The sequence below is a fragment of the Emydura macquarii genome, unplaced genomic scaffold (assembly GCF_026122565.2).
Source record: "Emydura macquarii macquarii isolate MOO-44397 ecotype Brisbane River unplaced genomic scaffold, CSIRO-AGI_Emac_v2 contig_2199, whole genome shotgun sequence".
In the NCBI taxonomy this organism is placed as follows: domain Eukaryota; kingdom Metazoa; phylum Chordata; order Testudines; family Chelidae; genus Emydura; species Emydura macquarii.
In genome coordinates this window covers 1,239,793-1,260,570 of record NW_027132336.1, presented here as the reverse complement: position 1 = coordinate 1,260,570, position 20,778 = coordinate 1,239,793, and the positions used below count along the sequence as shown (strand labels likewise).

At 42.6% G+C, this 20,778-nt stretch overlaps 1 protein-coding gene across 1 annotated transcript; it reads left to right on the top strand.

The window, feature by feature from the left end:
- The first annotated feature begins 10,324 nt into the window (after positions 1–10,324).
- Positions 10,325–12,276, top strand: LOC137160339 (homeobox protein HMX2-like). The gene is made up of 2 exons (XM_067558859.1): positions 10,325–10,586; positions 11,678–12,276. The coding sequence occupies exons 1-2, from the start codon at positions 10,340–10,342 to the stop codon at positions 12,274–12,276; spliced, it is 846 nt and encodes a 281-aa protein (XP_067414960.1). The 5' UTR covers positions 10,325–10,339.
- The last annotated feature ends 8,502 nt before the right edge of the window (positions 12,277–20,778 follow it).

Sequence of the window (20,778 nt, the reverse complement as noted above, 5' to 3'; positions counted from 1 at the left end):
GGGGGGACACCCTCTTTTGGGGTTAAATTCTGCAGCCCTTCCTCGGAAGGCAAGGAGAAGGGAGAGCGTTGAGACAGGGCTTCAGAATTTGGCCCAGAATCTTCCTCCTTCTTTTGATGTTTCATAAACCTCCAAGGTTTAGACTAAAGAGTCAAGTGGTGGGATAAGGGGGGGAAATGTGTGGGAAGTTTGAATGCTCTTTGGTCACAGTAAGTTGTAGGAAGGCTTTAGCACATTAATTAGGCACACCCACACTAGCCGGTATAAAGAGGCTGAATTTGGAATTTTTTGGGTCCCTGGGCTGTTTTATTTTATTCTTAAAAAAAAAAAAAAAAAAATAGAACCCAACCCACTATTTTTTAATTTTGACCTGGCTATTTCCCAGCAATGTAAAAATCATTTACTGGAAGTCCTGTACCTAGCCCCAATTATTTCTCCACAGTCTTGACATTGGCCATTTAATAAGTAATGACCATTTTATTTCCCATATTTTAATTCTCTTATTTGTTAAAAATGTCGAAAGCATGTGATAAAATACCTGATGACTATTTCTAAAAATGCATGATTTTTTCCCCAACAATTCTATAGAAAACCGTTCAACTACTTCACTCCATAACAATTCTTATCAGAGGTACAGTTTTTCCCCCTCTTTAGAACAATCGGTTAAAAACCATGAACAAAATACTGTATTTTAACATCTGATGACGACCTATCTATTTACCACGTGTTTTGTTCTTCTGACGAACCTAAAGAAAACACAGGGCAGCTTTAGTGTTTCATACGGGAAGCCGAGAATCTCACCAGTTTTGTGTAATTGATGAGTTGTTAGCACTGGCAATTAAAATAAATCAGATGGCTACAGCCTGGGAAATTGTATCTTTAATTACACAAGCTAAACTGTAATGTGATATTATATCAAGTATTATGCATGCCTTAACTATTCCCCCCCCTCCCTTTAAGAACTGTTTTATTTTCTCTCCCTCTATCCACTACTAAAATTAATATTGGATCAATTATTATTCCTGGGATTCCTGGATTTCTGATGTTCTGATTTGAAAAGGGAGTGTGAGGGAAAGACTTTGTACAACTCAGTTTTGGTGAAAGGTCAAGCTCTGATCCTGTAAATTATGGTATACTCAGATGTAATTTAATCTACAAGCTCGGAACACTGTATGGCTGTTAAGGGGAAAACAGATCCTGGATGTGTTTTGGAGTATACGTGTGGCCCTTTCCTCTGGAAAGAAAGCGAGTGTTCATTCTTATCTATGATCTTACATTATGTTTTTGACAAGCTAGTCTTATGAGATCAAATAGCCAGTTGTAATGGAGCGTAATCATGATACAAAACCGAGAAGCATGCCTTGTTCTGGCTATAATTTTTCCATATTTTGCTCTCTCCAACCTTAGACATAACCCTCTGCGTCATTTTGCCCAAATAAAGTGATAACACTATGAGCATCAAGATTAATCCATACAAGAGACTAACCGTTTTATGAGACAATGCTAACTTTTCATATTGTTCTTTTCCATTAGAGTTTAGCTTAATATTTATGGAAATCCGTATTTCAATAGCTATGAACTCCCTTTCCTAGATCAAAGAGATCAGCCCCAGTTTTTATTTGCATGGCAGTTGAACACTTGGATGAAAACCTGCAGCCACGTTGGTCGGAATGCTTCTAAGATATTGTTATCTGTTATAGAGGAGGGTAGTGGGGAATTTGAGGTGATGAGGCTATGGAATAAAGTCTCAGATAAAAAAAAACGCCAGCTGTGAGGAACTCAAATCGGAATTGACATTGGCTATTTGGTGTGAAAAAGACATTATTGTTTAGAGGGAAATGATGTATGGCCTATGCAACATGTGTTATTATTTCGCAATATTTGATTTGATTACCTTCAAAACGCAGGTTTAAATAGAAGAAGACAGAAAGACAGCCAGATTATTTTCCCCGTCATGTACAACTTCACAAATTGCTCAGTGTTCCTGACTGGAGTAAATTATGATTCACAACAGTCATATCAGAGCAGATTGTTATCCATCGTGCTACTTACACACCTGCCACTCTCCGTATGCCTTTTCTTTTGAGTAATATAGGACATGATTGTTATACTTCTGATTCTAGTCTTCTTTTCTTAAAGGTGAGGAACTGGCAGGCCTAAATGATGGATCGGATTTTTAAAAATATGTTTTGACATTCGTTTGTTTGGTTTTTTTTTTTTTAAAGACGTGATGATTATATCAATAAACAGATTTTTTTCATATAATGTATTTGAAGCAATGATCATAGTTAAATATTAAAAGGTTCAAGAAGTGAATTCATATAAAGAAAAAAAGTGTTTACTTATGTTTTATTCTGCATATCTGGCCAGTGCTTTGCATTACATTATTAAGAGTTTGTACTTGCAACAAACAACACACACATCTCCAGTTTCTTTACATTGGGCGATTTGTCACTGTACTAGCTGACAAGAACAGTCTACAGGGGTCAGAGAGACGCCTATTATAAAACATTGGCAATCGCTACGATTCTTTTTATTCTTCACTTTCCTTCGCTGTTTTACATGTAAATTGATCTTGCAAAAACTTTTACCCCAGAAACATTCCAGGGATTTAAAGCGAACTTTTTCAGTCTATATTTTAATTAAGCAAGTATATATTGAGGTACGGCTGAAACGCTGTAGTTCTTCTGCACGCAGGATGATATCATAATGATTTTATTGACATAAAGCTTATCGTTGTTTAGCAAGAGCTGTTCGTGACCTACGTTGCTACCTTGTAGCTCAAAGCGACCTCAACACAGCTTTAAAATAAACCCAGTTATACTACAGCTGTAATATTATGGTGCGGGATAAATCCTTGGCTGTTGACATTTATTTAATGGCTCTTGCTACAACAGTTTAGCTAGATGGCACTCCAGAGGCAAAGCTGCCCAGTACTTTGTCATGCTGCACACCGAGAAAACTTGAGTTTGTTGGATGTGTACAAAAGATTCAGCAAAAATTAAAACCCGCCTGAGTTGACCTGAGTGAACTAAACCCCTTGTATCACTGCAATAGATATGATCGTTAATTACATTTAAGCTGAAAATGATCAATATCTTGAAAAGCATCTTGTTAAGCGATTAGTCCAGCAAATACTATTTCTCACAGTCTTAAAATCTCTTATAACTTTTTATATGCGTGGGTATAAAATATTAATGCGAATCAATACTTGATAAATCTCATAGGTGCGTTGGCTCCACTGTCGAACAACATATTCCGATTGATTTTTTTTTTCTTTTATACTGCATTATCTTTGCACAGAGCGTCTCTTTGCTCTCTATTAACATTCGGGGCAGTGCATACTCCAGCTCGACATCGATTCGAGAGAGGCTTTTCAAGTGTACTTGGAATATGTAGGGCGATCCCTTTGAAATTGGATACAGAAATCTTTATTATAATTCAAAATAATTTTAACCTGGTGTTTAGGGCGGACATGTAAATACGTTAGTTCTCCCCATAGAGCAATTCTGGGCTCCTCCTTCTCTTTCCTCCCTTCTCCCCGCTCCCTGCCACTGAGCACGCATTTTAAATTCTGCATGAGGGAAAATATTTTGCATTATGAAATTCCTGCAGTGCGTCTGTCGTGGTAAGGTTGGTTGGAATGGGGGGAGAGAGGGAGATGGCGTCTCCTACTAAACGTTCATTGATTTTTTAGGGAATCGTATAAATCCCCAGCATATTTAAACTCATTCATCTCCTATCAAAAGAGGATTCCGGGAAGGAAAATTAGTCGATGGCTTTTGAACTCGCTGCAGATCGAAAAAAATGTCTAGCATCGGAATTGAGATTTTTTTTAACTAGAAGAGCCTGATTCTGCATTTCTTGTGTCCCCCAAATGCCTTTTAACTCGGACAGTTTGATTGAACTCGATACCTTTCCTATAGTTTCCAAAATATACCATAGAATTATATATTTTTATAATTATTGCGCTTTGCTCATTGCATTCGCACGTTTATGGGGCCCCAACCAGATATTTTTGTGGACCTAATGAAACTAAAAAGTCTGTCTCCTTTGCTTTGTTCCTTTCTCTTCTCCCTCCCTTCATAAAAGGGAACTTCATGGTTGTTTTTGCTTGCCCCGGAATATTTCTGACGTAGCACATGTTCTAGGAAAGGAAAATGACGGCACTAGGGAGACACAAGAAATGATGCTGTCTCTGTAAGACATTGCAGATGGAGAGAGAAGTGTCTCTCTGTAGATCTCTATTTTTCTTGTTGTAGAAAGATTTGTGGATTTTGAGAGCAAGATAAAGAAATGATCAGACAAACTCACACCCACCTGCTGTTTTATCCAAACTTCTATTTGACGTTTGGAAAGAGCTCTTTTTAACTACCTACAGTCCCTCAGATCACATTCACAAGTATTTCAAATAAAAAGCGTCGTTATTTACTTTAACGTTTTTGACCCAGTCTAACGACATGGCTACATTTCGGGAATCTCACTCGAAGGTGTGAGGAGAACTTCAAGTTTCCAGAATAGGCACCGGTTTTATTGAGTCCTAGTTTACACATCACAGTGAACTTTTCCTTTCTTGGCCTATTTTACTGCAAAATAGATCCGAATAAAAAACAACAACAAAACAAAACTTAATCCCAAGGAGAAAAAAAAATATGGAGACAGTTATTTCAGAAAGGTTCAGAAATTCCGGTGCAATGTGATCGTAAATACCCCTTAGATTTAGTGTAGGAGATTATGGCGGTGCCATGGAAATAATTAAGTGCAATGTCTCTGAAGATATGTTTGTAATGCTTTCCCAGGAAATTCCAGGATTTAGTTACAATTATTAGCTACTGAAAATAATGATCAAATAGGAATTTGCGATATTTTATTTTAATGTGCACAGTCAAAGTATTCACGTTCCCTTCTTCAAATGCAGCCCATTGAAGAAATCGTCAGAGAGGTAGAGACCTAAAGAGAGGTCGTTTTTACAATAAAATAAAATAACAATAAAGTATAGGCTTAATCTTCCACCCCAGTCTCCCAGAATATAAAAGTCTCCCAGCATATAAAATAGTTGTTTGTAATCGAAAAGACTCTACATATGGTGGAGAAGTAGCAACAATCTGGGAAATAGAAATTGACTAGTGAAGATGAATCGATTCATTTTTTATATAAAACAATAATGATGTAACACATCCCCATTGGAACAGGCGATCAGGAAAAAGCTTCAGTTCTGACTCAGCAGCAGAAATCACAACTTCTGAAAGCTGATCCTCCAGGTTACGTCTTGTGCCCTGCCCGCAGCTTACAGAAAAAACGTGAGTTTAACTGACATAACCGCGGTGGAAGTTTTAACCAACAATTCCACACAAGAAAATGCTGCGCGCTCGATTTTCACATGATTTGTCTGGAAGAGCGTTTGACTTTGGCAAGAGTAACCACAGGCCCACGGGGCAGCCACGAATTCCCCAAGTCCTAGACACAAACGTATAAGAAAATGTAGCCAGACAAATACTTTAAGTGAACTTTCGAAACTCAGCTTTAGAAATAGTCTGGCTTGATAGTCTAGCTTTCTTCTGTAGGCACTTTCCTTGCAAAGAACTCTCCCTCTCTTATACATTGTATACAATTAATGATCTGTGACTTGTAGAATATGGACCTAGAACAGACTTCCTCTCTTTTCATAACTACTTATTCAAGGGGACAATTCCTCCACTCCTTACTCAGGCAAAACTTGACATTAACGTGTTTTTGGTTTAAGGCTTTTCCCCTTAGCTTGATATGCTTCTGGATTCAAAAGAGGATCCAATCCCTTTTGGAATCCTGAAGGCCTGTATTTCTTTTGTTGCCAGTGAGTTACTTGAGTGGGCAGCCGGGACGGTCTGACACTGTATTCAGCTTGTAAATGGAATAAAATAGTTATTGTGCAGCAACCAGATTGGGGTGTGAGGAAAGGGGGGATACAAATATACTCTGAAACGGTGCTATCATATCATTGTCTAGAGCTCTTGCTCATCACCTGTAATTACTAAGAGCGATAGCAGAACCTTCATTGATAATTCAGGGCATGATCTGGCTTCCATTGAAATCAGCAACCCCTCCCCCCGCCACTGACTTCAATGTGTGCAGTATCGGGTCCTTTATTGTAAGGTATCCTCTTTTTATTTGGATACAAATATTAGCCTGACATTTATGAGTGGTCTACAGGTCGTTAGAGCATTATATTTATGTTTCCTTTGCTGATGTACTTGAAGTTTTAACTTTTACATGAGTGTAAACTAGGTGATAGCAGCTAAAAGGTTATTTGCTCTTCCTGAAATTCACCCCATTTCCTTCTTGGTTTCTGTTTCTCAATTTCTTTCTTTCTTTAAAAAAGACATTGAATTATATTCACAAGCTCAATATTCCCCCTGCCCCCGGAGTAAACGTGAAATGTTTTCTAGGGCAAACAGATCTAGCTGACTATTATGTAATTAGAAAGAACATTTTTCTGCGGCAGGCAATACGACTGATAAATGAACATGAGGACAAAAAACAAACTAAATTCTAATCAAAGTGGGAATAATCCTCGCTGGGCGAAGTTTTCTTCGCTCACACTGAAATTCACAGATTACTTCCCCTTTCTCTTATTCTAAATTTTTGACACTAATAAAACCCCCATCTTCCCTCCTTCCCCCTCCACCTCTAGTTCTTTCCATTAGAACCACCAAACTGCACAGCGGATGTCGAATCAGATGCAAGACAAATAAGGTATTTAGCAAAACTTTTTGTTAACAGAAGATTGGCGCTTTGCGCCTGGTGGAAAATGCACCGTGCTCTTGCAGACGAATGCATTAAAATCTCGAGTCTATTTGTAAAGTGAAATTAATTGTCATGAAAATGTCTTAAATCCGCTCCCTCAAAGAACCGCTGCAGTCAGATTATGGAAGCTTTGAGCTGCTCTTAATTTATTTTATGGTACCTGTGGCACCATGGTATTTAAGAGCCTGTCAGCAGTTCTATTATCAGTCTTATTCAGAGGCTTCGAATTTGCTCTCAGCATCTTTTCGTGGTTGAAACACCGAGTCTCAGACCAGAAGGGCCTCTTTAAACACTCAGCCAATTTTGGAGAGGTGCAAAATACAAAAAACAAACAAACAAAAAACCAAAACCTCCAAAAACAAAAAAACCGTTGACTTTCTGCGTTGACAGGACAAATTGTCTTGGTCAATTTGAGCAGCTTTTAAAAACTGAAATGTTGAAGGGCCTTGTTGTGGAAAAATCCTTAAGGAACAACAAAAACGCTCCTTCCCAACATGCCCACCCTTCAGCCCTTCCACAACACACTCATTCCCCACCCAACATGCACCCCTTCACAACACAACACACCACCTTCACAACACAAACACTCCCTTGCTTTCACACCGTGCATACACTCACCTCTGACCTCCTCACACCAAATATATCCCTCCTCAATACACAGAAAGCCCTCCGCAACCACACACACACACACACACACACATAAATGGGCCAAAATAGTGTTATCAATCTGCAATATCAAATCTCTAATATTGTTAACACATTCACAACCATTGACATGTCCAAATGTCCTTATGAATGAATGAGAAATTATTCTATATGCATTTATATCCTCCTGAGGTATACAGAAGGGCACAAACATGGACTAAGTCTCTTATAAGTCACATATCAAACAAATCTAATTACATGACATCTTTGCTTTTGGCCTTAAAAATACAGACTCTCTCAATCTGCAGGCATCTCTAAGGACTTTTTGGTAAATTGAAATCACCAAGCCTCTTGGACAGCAAATGAAAAAGTCTATGGTTGTTCTTTCCAGTCAAGAATAAGTGGAGAAATCCAATATACTAGGCCTGATGTTTTGCAGGTGTAAGTGGGAGGAGAATCATGGGAAGAGGAGAATCACTCCAGTCACTTCAAAGGACTACTCCTGTTTTACTTCTGTGAGAGGTAAATCAGGCCAACTCTTTCTCCCATATTTCCCCCCTTCCCATCTCTCTGCTATATATTAAAATAATAAGTTTATATTGATTGTGCTTAGTGGCTTCAATGATAGATCAAGGCTCCACTGTGCTACAAACAAACAAATACCAAAACATCTGGTCCCTACCCCAGCTACCTTACCTTTACTGATAATCAATATTCTGGCAGTGTTTGGTGACTACTATTTTGCCTTCTCTCTTGTTCTCCTCTCGGTTCCACCTTTTCTCCTCCTTGTGCACATCCCTCCTACCCACCCCTACTTTCTCTTCTCTCCTCCTCTCTCCTCCTCTCCCTTGTCCTCTGCTCTTCTCACTTCACTTCCCTCTCATTTTACACCCTGATTGCCATCATTTATCTGCATAATTTCTCCTAACCTCTCCTTCCTCTCTATCTGATCTGTTCTGTCTTGTTTTCTCTAATAACCATCCTCCCTCCTTCACTCTCTGTGGCTACACATCCTCTGTCTCAACTCTTTCATTTCCCCCGTCTTTCCCCTGACTGCCCTGTATATTTTTCTTTCACTGAGCCTACCCCACATAGCCTTTTGTCTTTCTCTATGGCATTACCATAGCTTTGCCAGCCACTGTATCCTTCCTGTGCCTCTATCCCGCGATTCTCCATTCCCCTTTCTTACTCTACCCACGTCCCCTTCCTTCACTACCTGTCTCCTCCATCTTTCCTGAGCCCTATTCCTGGCTGTGACTGCTGCTTCTGCTTCCTCTTTGTATCACTGTGGCACCTAGGAGCCCTACTCATGGGCAGGGACATTGGCACTGTACACAGAGAAATAAAAAATACTGTCCCTGCTACAAGGAACTGACAATTTAAGACAAGAGAGCACAGATATATACAGTCAGATGCGGGGAGTATAGGGAAACAATGAGATGATATTGGTCACCAGGGTAAGCAGTCTCAGCACACCAGCAGCCTAACCATTGTCAATTTTTGAGTGGACATCTTGGAAAGGGAGAGTTTTAAGGAGGGTTTTAAAAGAGGCCAATGTTAACTTTGTTGATGTTTACAGGGAGCTCCTCCCAAGACTTATCAGCAGAATGGAAGCAAATATGAAGATAACTGTTTGAAATTTTAACCAATGGACAATGGAGGCTGGCATCATGGGCATGCTTGGATGCAGGAATGGCTAACTCACTAGTAAAGGTGAGATGATAACATAGGACAGACATAGGCCTTGAAAGTTAATATAAGTAGCTTATGTCTGATGTGACAGAGAAGAGGGGCTAGTAGTGGAGGGATGCAAAGAGAGGGTTGACATGATCAAAGGGACGGGCCAGGAAAACATCTTGGCAGCAGCAGTCTGAATGGGTATGGGTAGGGCAAGGTCACATTGCTCACTTGCCTTATTTTGGGGTGAGGCCAAAGAGAAGGATGAGATCAGACATGATGAGAGCCTGGACAAGAGGTTTAGCTTTGTGGATGGACAGGAAAGGTCCCATTTTAGAGATGTTATGCAGAAAAACTGTGAACGATTTAGACATAGCCTGGATGTGAGGAACTAAAGAGAGGTCCTAGTCCAAGATGTTCTCCATGTCCACTGAAAGTAGGGCTTAATCTGCAGCAAAGCAGATTTAGGTTAGATACTAGGAAACACTTTCTAATGATAACCTTCAAATTGCACCGCCCACTTCAAAGGGAAGGCCGGGATATTTCCCTGTTTCTGGTAGATGTCACCCAGCCCTGCATGCTGCCAGCAATGGCTGATCACAGATATGGAGGGTATTTCACAGCAATAAGGGAAAACATCCTGGGGAGCCCCTTGAGAGTCTCCCCCCTCACACCCATGGCACAGTACCTCCTTTTCTGCCTCCCAGTGGCCCCTCTTCTCTCTCATTACTCTCCTTCTTGGTCTCCCTCCCTTTTCCTCGCCTCAGATCCCCCCTTGCTCCCTACCCTTGTTTCCTCTGTGATCCTTCCCTTTCCCACTGTCTCTCTCCTGACTCTCTTCTTTTTCTCCCTCCCCATTGCTCCTCCTCCCACCTCCCCTTCCCACCTCCCGCTCTTCATCTCCCCCAATCTCCTGGCCTCCCTTCCTCTTTCTCTCCAGCCATTCCTCTCTCGACTCTCCTCCTTTCTCTCCTGTTTCTCGTCCCCGCTTTCTCTCTGCCCATATTTCTCTCCCCCCCTCCCCTCTCCTCTCCCGTCCCATTGCCAGCCCCTCCCTCCGTCCCTCCGCAGCCAATCCCTACAGCTTCTCCTGGTAGCCGCCCGCCCGCCGGTTCAGCGCCGCCGCGGCTCCGGCCCGGACGGACAGCGGGATGGTGCAGCGCGGCGGCGGCGGGGAGTCGGAGGCGCAGAGACAGGCAGGAGCCCGACGGCCGCGCGTCCTGCTCGGTCCCTCATGGCAGGGCTGCCGCTGGGCTGCGAGAGGCGCCGGAGGCTGAGCCGGGGCGGGGAGCCGCCCCCCGCCTGCCTGACCTTCACCATTGACAGCATCTTGAAGCGCAATTCTCGCCGCGGCGCGGACTCGGCCAGGAGCCCCAGGCTGCGGCGGGAGCCGGCCAGAGCCTGCTGCTGCCTGCCGGACCCGGAGGAGCAGGAAGAGGGGCCTTTGGAACAGGAGCCCAGTAAACGCTACAGAAACCCGGGTATAGAGACTGGAGCCTCTGTCTGTGTCTTTGACATGCACCCCCACGCACTGCACCCCTGCACACGCACTGGGCGCACACTGCACCCCCACGCACTGCACCCCTGCACACGCACTGCACACACAATGCACCCCTGCACACGCACTGCACCCCTGCACACGCACTGCACCCCCGCACACACACACCGCACATCCCTGCTGCAGACGTACACTGCACAGCTCAGACAAACTGCTTAGCACGCCTGCACCTACTGCATATCCCCACCTACACACTGCACACACCCCTGCACACTGCATAGCATACCTACACACATTACAGCTACACACACACACAGCACAGTACATTGCAAACCCCCACCAACTGCATCCCACGGCTACACACACGCTCTCCTACACACCCTTACTGCTTACCACACCTACACACACAGAGATACTGTATACCCACACCTATGCACACCCCTCCTGCATTATCCCTGCTGCACGCACCCATCTATACGAATACATTGCACACACACCGTGCACTGATATGCGCGCGCGCACACACACACACACACTGCATTCCTCATGCATGTTACACTCATGTACAGCCAGGGACTCTTGGTTACCATGGCAATGAGTGTGGGATGGGGTGGCTGGCTAGATACCGCACACACACAGCACTCCCACTCTCCGCTTGTTGCACTTTGCACAGGTGTAAAGAGAGTCAGAGCTGCCACGGTGAAGGTGGGGTAGATAGCTGCTCTCCTCCCTGCCCCCCCCCCCCGAGTCTTTCAGGCTGTTTATTCTGTGTACCCTACCCCACTCCCACCGCCTCGTGTCCCTGTCCTAAACCCCGAGGAACCTCATTTCTCCCCCATCCCTGGGAGGTGCCTCTGGATCTGCCCCTGGAAGCACGTCGCCCTTTCCCTTCCGTAGGTGCCCTCCCTCCTGCCTTGGGGTCCCCCCGGTGGGCTGCTAGACTCGCCCTCGGCACTTCCCGGCAGCTCTTGGGGCCCCCGGTGCCCGTCGGGCTCCCAGCCGGGCGCCTGGGGGGCTGCGGGGCGCGCGGTGGGAAGGGCGGCGGCCGCTGATGTCGTGCTTTGCCGTTTGCAGGGGAAGACACCTGCCGGATGGCAGCGGACGGCGCCGCCGGCCGGGGCCGGAGGTCCTGCGGGGAAGCAGCAGGAGGAGCCGGCTCCCCGCAGCCTGAGGAATCGCAGCGCAGCCCGGAGCCCGCGCGGCGGGGCGGGGGGCCGGACGGTTGCTGCAGCGAGGAAGGCAGCGCGCTGCCGGCGGGGGCCGGCAAGAAGAAGACCCGCACCATCTTCTCCAAGAGCCAGATCTTCCAGCTGGAGTCCACCTTCGACCGGAAGCGCTACCTGAGCAGCGCCGAGCGCGCCTGCCTGGCCGGCTCCCTGCAGCTCACCGAGACGCAGGTGAAGATCTGGTTCCAGAACCGCCGCAATAAGCTCAAGAGACAAATGTCTGCGGAGCAGGAGGGCCCCGCGCCGGGCCCGGCAGAGCCGCCTGGAGAACTGCCAGCCCAGGGGGCGGCAGCGGCGGCCTTCCCGGCCCTTTACAAAGACAGCACTTTCCTCAGTCGTTGTTTGCTGCCGCTGTCCTTCCCCCTGCTCTACCCGGGGAGCACCGTCCCTTACCTGTGTGTCCCCAATCCGGGCAAATATTTCAGTCTGGTCGATGGGGATGTATAACCTCCCGCCCTGCTGCGCCCCTCGAGCGCCCACGCCCTCCCCCTCCCTCCCCCTTTCCGCCCCCCACTTCTGCGGCGGAGCTGCCTGGTCCCGGTTATTGGCCGATGAATTCTGCATCATCTGCCGATGGTATTTATATGCACACGGCAAGTCGATGGGATGGATCCCTGCACCCCACGCTCTCTAGTTTGGCTTCCTGCGTTTCACAGCGTGTGTGTGCTTCACCCAGTGACTTATTCAAAAAGACCCGACAAAAAAACAAAGTCCTATGCAAAGCTGCCAGGCAGCCATTGAACTTGTAACTCTGCACGTCTCCAGGATCATCCCTTTGCACACACCGTGCATCTGCGCGAGGGGGTTTGGTGAGCACCGTGCCCTACCAACATTTAATCAAAGAGCAACGCTGTCGGTCGATTAGTTCAAGTGTTGTCCAAAGATACACAAACACTCCAAACACTGTACAAATAAAAATATAAATCCAAGCAACAACCAGCTGTGTCTGATCGCAAACCGGTTTTCTCTTTCCATTGAAAGCATAATTTGTCTCTAAAATATTGTTAACGCCTCAAAGGGTATTTTTACAAAGATCTTGATTTTCCAATTCCCATTTTTCTTGTAAGTATAGATACCGTTGTTGAGAACCAAAGAAAATGGGACATGAATCCTGCAGACCATTCATCTGCTCTCTCTCGCTCTCTATGTCACAAGAGCAAAGGCTATGTCCTGTATCACACTGAATCTCTCTCTTGCTCTCTGTATGTGTTTGAGGCTGTGAGTACAATAACCTCTACAACTGTACTAAAACACTAGGCCTGGTTACATTCCTGTATATCTGAGAACGCTACTACCGTAAATTCTCTAAAGCTACCTATTTTCCTGACACTATCCATTTTTTGACCTGGCTAAAATCTGGTTCGTAGGGTTTTAACCTGTGGCTCTTCCAGGGTCTTCACGAAAAATCAAGCTCTCTGTCAGACTTTTGTACTAAGCCCCCAGAAATGTTGTGGGGCATTTTTATCTGCTATACTAGAATAATGAAACAGTATTTTTTATAGATTTCTAAATCGAATTGTCGTATATTGGTTTCAAGCTTCTACTATATAAAAGGGTGGACAATCAAACTTTTCTATCAGAAAGATAAAATGCATGCTTTTTCAATACAGTTAATGTTAAGCAGTGTGAAAAGAACAGTATTTCTTAGCGCACATCTGATGGATGTTTTTAAATAAAGATTTGAGGAAATACATTTGTGGTATTATTAAAATTCACTTCTTACTCTGCATTAAATAGCATCAGTTCTTCAGGGCTTTGTCCTTTGTGAAATTGTAGGATTTGATAACTGACTTTTATACAATTATTGGGGGAATTGGAAAGCAACTGTTATTAGATCTATATTTTAGTTGCGAGCGTCAGCCAGGCAAAGATTTTAAATATGTGCTCACACTATGGCACACAGCACTAAACAGGACGAGGAAATGTTTCAAAAAACGAGAGACAGTTTTCCAAACCTCTTGAAATGAACATTCAAAGAGAAGAGAGAATCAGCTAGGTGAAATTGACCAGTGCGTGGTGATTGCTGGAGCTGTTGACAAATGACGTGCACAAGGAAGCAATTTTGTAGTAACGCGCCGTCTTTTCTTCTTTCTCTCTTGATTTCTCTATGGTCAGCTTGTAAATGCACGAGATAAGCGTCTGTACAATTACATGCACCAGCCTGAGTGTGAAATGTAAGCAGCGGTTTGTGATGAAAGAGCCTGACGCAAAAACGGAGGATTAAGATAGTAATTAAAAGAAAGTCCTGTGTGGATTTTTTTTTCAAACCAAGAAATTCTCTGAAAAGAAATATAATTGGTTTAATGCAGTGACAAAGAAGTTGCTAAGTAAACACTTGATCAAATGCATGCTTGATCGCAGGATCACAGTTTTGCTGAGTGGCTATGGAGCTGAGCCATGCTTCTGGGAACATTGTTTGACCCTTCAAACTTCATTGTCATTCTTGAATTCTCTCCCAGACGCCAAGTCCTGGAAGGGCTATCTCAATTCATTATGTTAGGAATAAACCATGATCCAAGAACTATACAAAAATTGCACTGTAAATGGTAATTTATATATTATTAAATATAACATACCAGACCATTCTGTTGATTCTATCTTTCCTGTTTCTCTACACTACACCAAAAGATTTTTCAAAGTTAATTTCAAAGTTCCATTGTCAGGCACAAAAATTATGGCTGGGGCTACAACGGAACCCCCCATCCCCCCTTTTTTTGTTTGTTTGTTTTACTCTTTGTATATACATGTACTTGAAGAAATTAAGGGTTTCTGAACTCTCAAATCCCCTCTAAAAAGATTTGGCCATGGCTTTTAAAATAAGTGATGATGCCTTTATTTATAAGGATAATTTGATACTGTGCAACTATAATTTTTTTTTTACCGTGACAGATGATCTGTTTGAGGGTGTGAAGTCCGCGTTCCGAATTTCTCAACTTTTCAATTGTTAATTTAATACCAGTGCAAAATACAGCATTTATTACTATGGTAAGAAGCTGCAGCTTAATACGACTCCACCATACTTTCCAGAGGTCACAGCCATGGTATTTTCATCAGAGGATGAAAAGGATATAAATGGAAGCAAAACTGAGTTTAGTAAGCTCACTCATTCAAACTATTGATATAACAAATGTCTCTGAAACAGGTACAGATAATTATCTGAAAGGATGGCATAACTTATTAAGAACTACTTATTCTAAGGTCTAATAACTAATTTAATACTATGCATCAGTCGGATTCTACTCTCTACTACACCGGTGTGAATCTGGAATAACTATTGTTTTCAGTGGAGTTACTCCACATTCACATTGGTAACTGAATAAAAATCTCCCCCAATATTAATAAATTTATTAAAAGATTAAACACAGACCTTCAGTGTAATATAGGTCCTATCTTATGTCCCAACTGTGAAGTTTTCTGTGCACAGTATCAAATTATCCTTATAAATAAAGGCATCCTCACTTATTTTAAAACTCATCGCCAAATCTCTTTAGATATGAGGGGATCTGAGGTTCGGATACCCTTAATTTCTTCAACTACATGAGGTTATTTCAAAATTTCTGAATATCCGTAAGCAGCTAATAATAAGATCAATAGTTGACTAAAACACCTAAGTAGTTGAAATAAATAGTATTTTTCCCAAGTATTATTCAAGCTATAACTGTAGTTATTTAGATAATTGGAAAAATACTGTTACATATAATATGCCATTGAATATAATATGCCTAGTGCTCTAGTTGCAAGGGATTTTTCTACATTAAATTATTTTAATTCAAAGATAACCAAGTACAGGATAGAATGAATGGTACGATTTGCAAATAAACAGCTAACTTTTTAAATTTTGCACTGAATGCAACTGAGCTTCTTTCTGATTTTAAACTAATGATATTTACAAGTGAAAATGATTAGTTACCCTGTGTTAAGGAAGTGGCTATTCTTTTAAAATATCAAAAGATATAAATAAAGGAAGAAAAAATTACCCTCCTCACTGACATCAAAGTTATCTTAATCAATGACCTGATCCATATTCAACAGAAAGAAGCTAGAATACAACCAACATTAAAGAAACTAATTTCTCACATGTTCCAGTGCCTAATCCCATAGCAGGATGGAGTTCTAAGGGGGAAGTTTTTGTTACGGTTGTTGGTGGTGTGAAAATGCAGAAAAATTTCAGAGTTTTACTGTTTTGGATAATTAGCTACTAGTCTAGATGAGGGAGGAAATCCATCTCCTGTATAATATTGAATAAATAAGGCTTATCTATAGGGAGACATCCAGGAAAATTAATCCAAATTAGTGGATTAGTTAAACCGTATTAAACCCTTGAGTGAATACCTTCATTCAGAATTAAAGTGGCTTTAATCCAGTTTACTTTAAATCACTTCAGAAGTGAATTACACTAAATCAAATAAAGGCCCTCTGAATAACAGCATCCACACAGGGATTTTTAAGGTGATTTAATTAATCCACTTCAAATTCACACCTTTAATAATTCAGATACATTTTCCTGGATGTCCTCATGTAGACAAGCCCTTAAGAAAACCTAACAACCCCATCGTCCCTACATAGCAATGGATATTTACAGTTGACTAATGGCTGCAACTGGGATTTGAAAGTTTGCTGCCACAGTTTACCACACAAAAAAGGAATGATTCCAAAGGGCTTAGTTGATGTGCCAGTTTGAAAACTGTGGTTAGAAGAGATCATCTGCTTCCACAGAGAGGGTATGTGTACTACCAAGCTATACTGCTGTAGCACTGTAGTGTAGACCCTTGCTACAGCACAGAAGAGGTTTTTCCATCACTGTAGCAAATCGATCTGCTCCAGAGGCAGTTGTTAGGATGATGGACGCTCTTTGCTCTTTGATGATGTTCTCAATGATTGTAGATGACGGAACAAGGAGCAGCTGAAAGTTTGGGGACCCCTGGTCCAGAGCCTTGTAGCTAGGTCAACCCAAGTTTTAGGTGTAGACTAGGCCCAAGGGAATTTTTTATAATACACTTCTTCATAACAAAAACCACCATGTCCATTGTGTACTACCGCTTATTATTTATATTAGAAGAGTACCTGAGGACCCTACAAGAGACTGGGCTCCATTGTACTAGGTATCTTATTTACACATAATAAGCAACAGTCCCTGTGCAGAAAATCTTACAATCTATAGCCAAGTTTTATGATGTGTTGTTGTAGCCATGTCAGCCCTAGGATGTTAGAGAGACCGGGTGGGTGAGGTAACATCTTTTATTGGACCAACTTCTGTTGGTGAGACAGAACAAGCTTTTGAGATTCCACAGAGCAGACCTCACCCACCTTGTCTGTCTACCCTCTAGACAAGATAGACAGGGAGTGGAAAGGCAACGGAGAGGAAATGACTTTCATAAAATCCCACAGGAATTCAGTCACAGTGCTGGGATCAGAGTCCTCATTTCCTTGCCACCTGGCTAGTGCTCAGTGCACTAGACTGCACTGCATGTCATATTGAGTAACCTGGGCAACTTCGTAGTAGTGAAAATACATTTCCAATACCAAAGGAAATTGTGTCAGTGTTAATCTATGGTTCTGTCTCCTTAAAATACATTTGAAAAGTGGCAATGTTTAAAGTACAGCACCTACCAACGGTGGGCTCCGGGCCATTGGGCAGTACCATACCAGTAACAATAGTAGCATAACACAAACATCCTCTCAGTAAAACATATTTAAAAAGTAACTAACATGATTACATTAATTACAAAATATTTTATGAGCCTCATCTGCTTTTTAACAGTTACAGTTATTTTCTTTAAAATGCTGCTATGTTTCTCTCCTCTGCCTCTCCATGAAATCACATATGGCCACCTGATCTTGCAGGCAAAACTCTCATTAGGTCTGATTCCGAGCTCACTTATGTTGGTGTAAACTGAGAGTAAAGCTACTGCGTTACATTGGTTTAAAACGGGTGTAAATGAGGTCAGCACCAGGTCTATTGATTTCAGTAGCAATTTTTCCCTGGTCAGGGATTGCAGGATGGGCCTATAGTCTTATGGCAAATGGAAAGAGCAAATTATTTATTTTGGATTGGATGGACGGTGGCACTGAGACAATGAATAAAGACTTCTCCACTCCCTCCCATAGTCTGCATAAGGGCTGCCCCAAAATGCAGCCTCTACATTCAAGAGAGGCTGACTGCTTCCCAGAGCTCTAGGGCACACAGGAGCGATGCCCCCACTATCTGTATGGGATGCAGTATACTAACCCCTCTTCACCAGCCCTCTTCACCCTTCCTTGCCCCTTTTGGAGCCCATGTGCCCCTGGGGGAATAGGAAGGAAGCAGTCTCTGCACTCCTCTGGGTGCAGATGATGGAATTTTACCTGGGCCTTACATGTTAGAAAGGGAAGGCGCTTACACCCTTCCCCATGCCTATGCGCCCTTCTAAGACAGAATCTGGCCTAAAGTGGGAGCAATGGAGCTCCTTCTCAGAGAGGAAACAAGAGGCATCAAATGCATACAGTCAGATTTGGATCTCATTCATATGTGCTCTGAGCATGACTGGGAAGAGACTAACAAGCTGTGATCATTGTGATTCCTGCTACTAGTTGGCTATGAGCTGCGGACAGAGCTAGTCTATGCTAAAAATCCTGCTATTTCTGGCCTTCTCTCCTTTCCTCTTCCCCTCCCCTGCTTTTTTATTTAATCCATCAGTTGTTGCAGGGCTTTAGATTGCAAGCTCTTTTGGGCAAGGACTGTTTCTATGCATTTGTACAATGATTGGCACAATGGGGCCCTGACCTGGGTGAGACTTCTCAGTGCTACAACAACATCTACAGTAACGTCATGTTCTTCAGTGGGGTTACCCCTGATTTACATCAGTATAAATGAGATTAGAATCTGGCTCATACTCACATCAGTAAGTGAGAAGAGAATCAATTCATACTTTCAAGGTAAACACCAATTCACATCAAGCCAGGTTTAATCAAGCTTAAGGTAAATAAAATGAATTCCATACAGGGTTAATTCAGGAGTTGTTCAAACAAGGCCATATTTACACTTTTATTTATATAAATAATTGAGACAGAGTCACTTTTAATATTGGGCCAGGATTCTGCTGGTGTAAATCAGCAGAGCTGTGTACCACATTTTGTTCAGTTTTGGTCCTTTCATCTCAAAAAGGATATAACAGACACAGAAAAAGCTGCAGAGAAGGGCAACCAAAGCCATCATGAGCAAGAAAGGCTTTCAAATGGAGAGAAATTACAAAGATTAGGGGTCTTTTTCTAATTTCAGTTACACTTATGTAAATCTAGAATCAATCCACTGGTGTCAATGGTGTTACCCCAAATTAATACTGATATAATTGAGAGCATAATCTACTTCAGTGCCTTTGAGAGATGATAGCTTTAAGATTCATTTCCCAGACATTTAGCCATGGTGATTCTTTTTTAACCAAACCTTTTGGAGTAGTGGTTGGGATTGGGGAGAGGAGAAGGTTTTCTGTGCTTCAAGAGTTCAGTGCACGTCTGCATGGGTGTATGGGATCTCACTGCATAGATCAGTTTGCAAGACAGAGTCCTTACTGTTTTTCTTATTGTTAATACACATAATCTAATAATTAAGTCATAATAGTTTTTCTGTGAAATAATAACTATATTGTGTAACATTGTATTGATCTCATCTATTATTTTAAAATAATCACTGTAACCAGAAACTGCTTGAAATAGAAACATGATAACCTTATACTATACAAAAACAAATCAACAAACTACTGTAATATAAGGGGGTTTATCTTGGGGGCCACTCACTGTTATTCCCACAGGGCACTGCTTTTCAAAAAATGTTTCATAACAATAAGCTGTGGTCTACAGAAATATAGTTGACATATGTTATTTTCCCATGCAAATTTCCATGCTATATTACACTGGCCATGGTAACAGGAAACCATTAATTCCATAGGAAAATGTGGCAGCTGGAGATGACAATGCACTTTGGCATGCAGCAATGTGATCACATAATCTTCTGATAGCATAGAAGATAATGCATGTCACCACTATATTCCCAACAAATCAATAACACCGATATCATTCTTAATACAAAATCCAATGGCACTCACTAAGTGTTATCAGCAACTTTGACAAAAATGGAACATGAAGGGAAGTCAGATGCACTAATAAGAAACACACGAAGGCTTCAGCACAAACCGCCAGCTGTATCACAAAATCAAGTGAGTTTGTACTCAATGTTATATTTGTGCAATGAAGAATAAACAATCTGAGAGAGCTTACAAATCTGGAATTCCAATAAAAATTGATTCGAAGTCACTGCAGAATCCTGGGATGTGCAAAGCCATGGAACAAGTCAGAGAGACCGCAGACGAGAAAGGTCTCAAAGGTGGCCCAATTCTGCAGGCTGAGCACCCTCAACTCCCACTGACTTTAAAATTAAGGATGATCAATAGCCAGCAGTTAACCTGACAGGACTGGGCCCAGGGAGAAATAACACCTTTGTTATCACATATTTGCTCTTTCTCTATTCTTTTTAGAACTCCCCTAACTAGAAGTTATTTGGGGCACCACTATGACCTGTGGTACATGCCCATACAGAGGAGTAAGCAAGCATAAGGAACCCTGTAGTTCCTTAGTGTGGGACACCTACATCACGTGTTGCAGACCAAAGGGGAGAGCAGTCTCTGTGAGGATACTACACTGCTTCTCCAGCAGGTGATTGGGCAGGGGTGGAGAGGGATGGAATTCTAACTTAGCTCCCTGCAACACGCTCGCCAGTGCAGCTGAGCCACCATGGAGGGGGAAGTAATTGGCTCCTCTTACTTAGGGTTTGCAGCAAAGCCACAGCCCTGCCCTTTGAATAAGATTAGGACCAGGATCAGACCTTGCTTAGGATTAAAACCCTCACTCACCCCATCTGAGGCAAGCAACATCCATCCAAACAGGAGTAGCACTTCTACCACACTCAGCCATGTC

Excerpts from the sequence above, each read along its gene's own strand:
- LOC137160339 (XM_067558859.1), top strand. The coding sequence starts at position 10,340 with ATGGCAGGGCTGCCGCTGGGCTGCGAGAGGCGCCGGAGGCTGAGCCGG. Across the intron at positions 10,587-11,677 it reads TAAACGCTACAGAAACCCGG|GGGAAGACACCTGCCGGATG; the intron begins GTATAGAGACTG and ends TGCCGTTTGCAG.